At 46.3% G+C, this 8267-nt stretch overlaps 1 protein-coding gene across 1 annotated transcript; it reads right to left on the bottom strand.

Moving 5' to 3' along the window:
• Window positions 1-4298: 4298 nt before the first annotated feature.
• On the bottom strand, window positions 4299-7694 carry irs4a (insulin receptor substrate 4a; the record flags this gene model as incomplete). The annotated part of the gene is made up of 1 exon (XM_080845746.1): window positions 4299-7694. The coding sequence occupies one exon, from the start codon at window positions 7692-7694 to the stop codon at window positions 4299-4301; it is 3396 nt and encodes a 1131-aa protein (XP_080701872.1).
• Between the last annotated feature and the right edge of the window lie 573 nt (window positions 7695-8267).

The following is an 8267-nucleotide window of genomic DNA, read 5'->3' as shown; positions in this document are numbered from 1 at the left end:
TGTTATTTTTTCCCCTCAATTTCACATTGTTACTTACATTTAAAGCAATTCAATATCGTGACACATTAGCATGACACAAAAAAGCTAGCAAAAGAAATGGGGCAGCCATGAACAAACTATCATTTCAAGTCATGGGGGAATTCACTTACAGGAGATTTGTCACATTTTCCTCTGAACAGGCGGACTACTAATGTAAAGCTAACACACATCTCACAACACAGCTTTCCAACACAACCCTTACCCAACATTGTCTTTATGTAAAGCTTCCAGGTACAGGCAATAAGGGACCATTTAACAACCTTTAATAAGAAATAACCTGGCCCGAAAATTGGGGGCAAAACAAAGAAACAAGTCAAGAAGCAAATTTATGTACACATCCAGTATCTCTCCATAATACAGTAGCACACCTATAGTAGCCCGTGAGGTCTCTGCCCAGATGGGCCATGTATGGAAAGGGCAACAGCCCACTTCGTTAGGCAAAACAATGAAGAAAAGCACCGAGAACAGGGGTTCATAGGACTCCAGAGGGTCACTGAGGTGTACCGGTTGAAAGTATTTGACACTCCACCAGCTACCCTGTGCTACATAAGTCAAATCACCCTTCACTGCTGAAGGCTATCACAGCTTTCACAGTGCATCACGAACACCAGGAGCTGAAAAGTACCTCATCGAGTGTACCATTTTTGAAGGCATACAATGAATTTGATGCCTGCACTGTCTGTAAACATTATGCAAAAATGTACTGTAGATGTGAAGCTGCAAGAGCCCTGCAGCCATTTCTGCGTGTTAGATCGGTATTGAACTCTGGCTTCCCAAACTAGAACGATGTGACGCATGAATGAGGTCCTAGGTCATGATGCAATTTAGTGTAAGACTCTGTCTAATTCTCATGTGGTAAACTGGATTCATACTGCAAAATTGGAATGAACCATGTAGTTTTGTGAAATTTGAAACTTGTGGTCTTGTGGAAATTTGGAACTTTTATGGGTAATATGCTTTACTAGGAAAAGTTGGCGCACAGGTAAGTTGCACCCATTGATATGACATGGGCAAAAATGTTCACCCAAGTAAAACAAAGAGTGAGTGAGAGGTTAAGCTGGTACTGGCTCCCGTTGTTTGATATAACCAAGCCTGCAGAAAAGAGTCATTTAATTTAATCACAAAAGTCATCAGAATCGCACTCAGAGCTAACTCTCTAGAGAAACTTACGCTAAATCTTCAAAGTAAACAAACCAACATCGAAGGTAATTCATTATATGAACAGTACAAATGACAGCTAGCGTTTAAAAAAACAAAACAAAAAACAGTAGTTCACAATTAAAATAGTATACCCTTATGCACATTCTGCAATGTGAGTCATTGCTCCTTGGAAAAATATACATTTATATAAATTAAAGTCAATATAAATAAATACGGGGGAGGCAGGTGTGTGAGGAGGAGGAAGAGGAGGAAGGGATGATTGGTATTGTGACACAAGCAGCTCTTCAAAGGTCAAAGTCTGAAGGTCACGTCTACCACGTGAGGCTGGCTGAGGCCCGGAGGGTGTAAGTGCTGATGTGCTGATGTTGTCCGTACCCTAGTGAGACGTGATAGGAGATGCCATGCCAACTGATGTGGCTGTTGCAGGCGGTGTGGTTGTCAAGTAAACATACTGTAACTCAAGAATTAATTTATCTCAGCAAAAATAAATAATAATACAAAAGACTAAACAAATCCCAAAGAACTTAAAACCAGTCACTGAGGCAGTTATGTTAAAATGATGCAGAACAAAAGTGGTTGTGCAATTATTATTATTTGAGTAGGAGTGGTAGTGTTCCTGGAGGTCTGGTGTTCGCTCCTTCAAAATTCTGTTCATGATCCAGACCCTTCCAGAGTAGGACATACTCAATCTAGAGAGAGAGAGAGAGAGACAGAGAGAGAGATGCTATTTATTCATTTTTTCAGGAAATGTGAATAAGGTGCTGTATATGGACACAAGTGCAAGAAAAAAAAAGGTAGATGACTTTTTCTTGGAGATGACGTTTCATTCATCTTATACCCATATGGCAGCATATTATCCCCCGTAAGGCTTATATTTGAGTTTCTGCTCATTTTAAGGGAGATCATACAAAACAGGCCTCCTATCAGCACTTTCAGGAGAATCTTGATAGGCATCTGCTGACAAATATTTATGCCATTGAGAATAGTCTCAGTAAAAATTAATGAGCATTGAAATTGGCATTTTTCCAAAATGTTGATTGCATAGATGTATTCATCCAAAATCCATGTTTCCAGGACATGTCTAATTTCATCAATTTACCCAGTTCCTTCATGTCATGTTTTATGGCCGATTTGGCTTTGATGAGACTCCTGTACAAATTACAGGGATTCAAGTGTCTGTTCCATTTATGCAATGTTGGTGTTCCAAAGAGGTTTATGTCATTGCAACATTTTGGAAAGAATAGCACACTCACTAAAAAGAGAAGTCACACACCTTAGATAGGTTAAGGAGAAATCTTGTATATCTTTAGACTAAGCACTATGGCACATGACCCCAGTGATGGGACATCAGGGTTGAAAAAGTTCTAGCCACTGAAATAATGAATAATGCTTTACAGCATGCCTTTCTGAGGTTAATCGTGGATGAATGGTTAACAGTTTAACATGCATTTACCAAATTAAGGTCACTTAATGCACAATATGTGATACTGCATGATTTAACTTGCATATTCAGGCTCATATGATTAGGACTTCACCCTACCTTCTCATGTATATCTGAATACTTACAAGTAAGGTATACTGTTGCTTTATTTCATTTGAGGATTTTATATTTGAGACTCTGCATGTTCATGATATGCCTAGCATGTAAGCAATGGTGAAGGAATACATTAAAGTGAATATGTGATTTGACTTCTGACTGACCGGCATCTGATAAGGAATTTCACCCCAGGTTGTACAAAGTATGTCCACGTTAAAGTTTCCAGCATTTGCATGCATACATCACTGAGGATAATTATGTGAACATGACCACAAATGATTAAATCCCAACAAAAAAAACACAAAAAAGATGTACTAAACAACCCACTGTGTGAGAACATTTTACTCCGAGGCCTACACAATCTCTCCAGGCCTGAACACTGAGATTTAATCAGTAACTGAGTTTCACAGATTTTTCATTAGTGGGGAAACACATAAGTAATCCCCCAAGAACACAAGAGAGACCTCAACTCCTACAAGGAGTTGTCACCTCTTTCCATCTCTGACCAAAAGACTAGGTACGTCTCGGCCAATTATTTAACTAAGCTTATATTACCAATAATACCAATAAGGTCTGATGACATTTTCAAGACCAAGGTTGTACGTTTCAGGTGCAAGTTAAGGAGTTCAAAGTGTCATTCCTTGAACTTGAGCTTCTTCTTTTGAGCAGTAATTTGATCCACAGCACTTTGAAGGGTAGAGACCACCTGTGCTGAATATGCTGTCCTATAGCCATTAATTCAATCAGAATATAGAAAGTGCATAGTGTATCTCATGACTGGTGAACTTTTCAAAATTAGTTCCACCATATTTTTTTTTTACCAACGATGAATCAACACTATGGATGTAATGCTTAGCCTTGTTTCACAAAGCATGACATCATTCATAATGAGAACAATACTGTGTCCAGGTGTACTGGGACAGGTTTAGTAGATAAAGTTGCAGCACATAAGGTGCAATTGTCAACACTTCACATCACAGAGAAGCACAGAGTTTAGAGAAACAGTAAATGGAGCATAGATGATGACCTTAACAGGTATTATTTTGAATGAGCCATTAATGCATCTGCATTGATACTATTCACAGTCTGATTATTGACACTCGAATGAAAGAGACCACAACAGTGACATGCAGCAGCTGAACTCATTTAAGGCACAGAAACAGTATGAAACACACCAGAAGCAACATCGACTAGCCCAGACACTTAAACACAAACATCCAAAGTAAATGTAACCCACATGTGCAGCACTTTCCCCATTAGTTTCCAAACTTACTACAATAGCTTCATATAATCTAAGTAGTGGCTTGTAAATTTGAATTGCCATATATGTAATATTTTTTTAGTTTACATTCAATAAAGGCTAAGGAACTCACTGTTGTAACACTTTTAAATCTTCAAAACAATATATTTTCCTTCTGATAATTGAGTCAACCCTCCCAAAATAATATCAAATGTGCACATGTAAAAAAAAAAAAAAAAAAAGTCTCTAACCATGAAATTAATATTTTTAAACAAAACAAATACCTGCATCCATAGCAGAGCAAAACAAATCCTATTCAGACTATTTTTTCCTTCTTCTCTTGTTGAAGAAAGGTAAACAGAGACAGAACCAACCTTTTGAGGCAGAGGTCGATCCTCCTGACACGGAGAAGTCTACACTGGCATAGACCTCGTCCTCACTGTGGGCCTGATCGGGGCACGGAGAGGGGATCCCACTGGTGTCCCCTGGAACTTCCCTCAGGTCAAAAGCACCATAGTTGAGGTAGCTGGTTGAGTTGGGTTGCCCTCTTCCTGCACCAGAGCAAGGGACTGTGAGAAGGTGAGCTGGCGGTACAGTGGGGTGAGATGACAACCGGTCATCCGCAGGTGACCTGTCACACTCAACAGGGTTTGGCCACCTTTTGCTTCTGCAGCTACTGCTGCTGCTGCTGCTGCTGGTACTGCTGCTGCTGCTGCTGCTGCTACTCTCCGGTGGACTTAAGTTAGCTGAGGCCTTCATGCTATACACCGCCCTGCCTGAGCCCAAGGGAGGGGAGAAAGTCTCAGAGCTGTGGCGCCTCCGGCCCTGCACCTCCGCTCGCACCACCTGAGGCTCCTCCTGCACACACACTACAGGCCTCTCACCTGCGCACAGGTGCTGGTACAGGCCCGACGGGCTTTTGGCCGCCCCGCATCCCGGGTAGGCCTTCTCAATGTCGTGGCAGTCCATCTGCGCCTGGAGGTAAGCGTTTACGGCAGGACGGGCGTAGTTAGGCGGGTTCCAGGGGGCCACGAGAGAGTGGCGGGGCGGGCGCCCTTTGAACAGGAGGCTGTCCATGTCCAGGCCCATGTAGTCCTGTCCGAGAGGGGCACAGTGAGGATCGCAAGTCGATGCGAAAGGGGCGGTCACAGTAGGAGGGGACGCAGGTGAGCTCGCAAGGCGATCCCCAAAGTCCATGTGGATGTATTCCCCTGGACTTGGGGGAGACTCCGGGCTAGTTGGCGTCTCCGCCGATAAGTCCATCTGGCCTGATTTTTCCCGCAGGGGGGTCTTGTACGAGCGTGGTAGGGAAAAGTACGAGCTGTGGGACTTGGGGGTGTCAGGCGGAGGGGTCTGGACGTACTCCTCAGCTGTGTTACCGAACGACATGTCCATGTAGTCATTATATTCCATCTGCGTTTGAACACACGAGGGGCTGGGGAGCGGATGGGAGCGTCCTTCGCCCCGGTGCATCATCATGTAGCTGTCAGCGTTCTGCTGTAAAGGGCACGGCTGGACACACTGTATGTCCAAGGTGGATGGATGGAGCATTCTGGGATGCATATGGATGTAATCAGCGCTTTGGGAAGAACCCGAACCGGTGCTGAATGTCATGGGCACATACCCGTCATCCTCATACAGCTTCCTTCGCACATCGGAGGTGAACTGTAAGGTGGGCTTGGATGGGTGGTGGCTTACTTCGGCGTAGGGCTTATAGTCAGACTTTGGGGAGTAGGCGCTGGTTGAATGGTGTTTGGATTCGACTGGACTGGATTCATCCAGTGAGGAGGTCTGAGTGGCTTTCTGCTGCATCAAGCCCCCACCGACTGCCGACTTCACCTTGGATGCCACTGACAGTTTGATGAACGCCCTCTCCATGTAACCGCTCTCCTCTTCGAATGTCTTGGCCCGTTCACCATGCAGGTCGTGGTGGTGATGGTGGAGGTGGTAGCGGTCCATGGCCATGTAGTCCATCATGCGGAAGTCATCCCGGACTGGGGGCGTGCCGCAGAGCGAATCGGGTGTGCTGCTCCGGGCACGGAAGTAGCGGAAGTCGCACGGGCTGGAGCAGAACTCGTCGGACGAGTTGAAGCCACCATCGCTGGGCGAGCCACAGATGGAGGAGCTGGATGGGCGTGTGTGTGTGTCAGAGGCCGAGCCGTGGCCACTGCTGCTGGATACACTGATGGGGCTGGTGGCGGACAGGAAGTGAGAGGCCGGCTGGGACACAGAGCGCACCGGCGCATGGGTGGACGACAAGCCTGGGGAAGCGGCCACGCAACAAGGACCCCCGCTCTCCTCCCGACACATGTTCACACACGGGGTGTTCAGGTGGACCAGGGAGCCCGTACCAGAGCTGAGGGGCCGCCCGCTTCTGCCGTCACCCTCGCTGGACGTTCGGAAGCGATCGTTCCCCCCTTTGCTCTTTCCTTTTGGGGGAGTGCCCGTCATGGAGTCCACCCTGGCACAGCGACGCAGGCCGGTCTGCCTCGGTGGCAGGTTACCCAGGTGACGGCGTGTGGTGATGAATGGAATTTGGTTCGATCCGGACGACTGGCTCTTGCTGCGGGGCCTGAACTCAGGGAAAGCCCTCAGCGCACACATGGTCTCCAGGATGGTCTCGTGCATGTTCTGGGCCACAACAGAGTCCTCGACCTGCACCCATATCTCGCCGGGCCCGATGGATGACGACCGGCCCACCTCAATGAAAAAGAAGCTTTCAGAGTGTCCACATCGCCTGATGTTCATCAGTGGCAGGTTCACGGAGGCCGTCTCGGAGTTAAGCTTCACAAGGTGAATTGACTTAGCAGAAAGGCACAGACGGTAAACCCCCATTAAATTCTTAGTCTGCCCCAGACCTTTAGGCTTCACATTCACCTGCCACACTTCTTTGAAAATTGTGCCAGGCGAAATTGTTCCGTAGCCATCATCCAACTCATCCGGATCCAGCTGCCCCTTTTTGCCCTCTGCCATCCAGTTATTAAATGCCTGATACCACTCCTCCTGCTCCTGTTCGTTCTCCGCTGCCATGGCAAAGTACTCATCTTTAGTGTACAGGGCAATGAGGTATTTGTTCTTAGCATCAGCCCTCTTGTTGACAGTGAAACACTGGGAGAGATAGATGACCCTCTTAGGTGGACACATAACACTGGCAGTAGAAGCAGAGGCAGATTTCAGAGCGTTGCGGAATTTCTTCTCACTGTCGTAATATTCCAAGCGACTGAGGCCTAAGTGACTTGGCCCCCTCAGCACGAAAAACCTCTTGTGACCGTGCCTCTGCTTTCTCAAGTATCCACACTTCCATACGTCTTTGTCCATAGCAGCAGAGCACGCAGCCGCCGGGGCGAAAGCAGCGGCAGCAGTTGCCTCAGCCGATAGAACACGACAAAATGCAGAGTCATGTACCTTGTATTGTAGCGAGGGCAAGGACTTTTTCATCGCGGCATCGTGAGCGGCCTCGTCTGAGAAAAGGTGCTGGGCTTTGAAATGATGCGGCGGCGGCGGATGATGCCTCCTCGGCTGGAGACCTTGATGAGTGGAGGCCGTCAAGTGCAGCGGAAAGCGGGAGCTGCTGATGTTAACAGAGGATAATGATGGAGGCTCCGCGGCAGACCCGCCGTTTGTCGTGGTAGACGCTGTTTTTACAGTAACGCCTCGCGACTGTGCTTCCAACGTCAACATATCGCCGCTTTTTCGATAATTTAGTAAATCCTCCATGGGACAATGCAATGAAAGGTCACTTTACCTTGGTTACGCTGATGCACTGCCCATTCTTGTTAATGGGTTTGCAGCGCAAGTTAAAACAAGTCCTTCAATGTAGCCTCCATATCTTTTCAAATTCTGTTCACGGACCTGTTCAGCACGGGTTGTACAACAATATACGCCATTTCTGCTTGCAATGCTATTCCAATTGCCATTTTCAATCTTTATTTCCCCTTCACTCATGGTGGCTACACATCACTACAAACCAGCGAAAACATCACGTGACGTAAGCGTCAGCCCACCAATTCAAGATTGGTGACATTGTCCAATTTGCAAAGACTGACAATGCCACAGACCAATCAGATTTGGCACACTGCCATCTAAAGCCTTAGGATTGGTGTTTGTTTTGTGTCCAGACAGTACGAAGGAGGATCGAAAAGGGAGGAATATGATGAAATGTAGCAGAGAAATGTGATGGATAGTCGTAGAAACCAACCGCTAAGAATGTTGTAGGCTATATTTCATAGTTATTCTTATGAGCTCATTGGGTGAAATAGCCTCTACCTTGTAGCGGTTGGGCTATTTATG

Source organism: Sprattus sprattus, assembly GCF_963457725.1.
Source record: "Sprattus sprattus genome assembly, chromosome: 1".
Lineage (NCBI taxonomy): Eukaryota > Metazoa > Chordata > Actinopteri > Clupeiformes > Clupeidae > Sprattus > Sprattus sprattus.
This window is presented reverse-complemented; position numbering and strand designations above follow the sequence as displayed.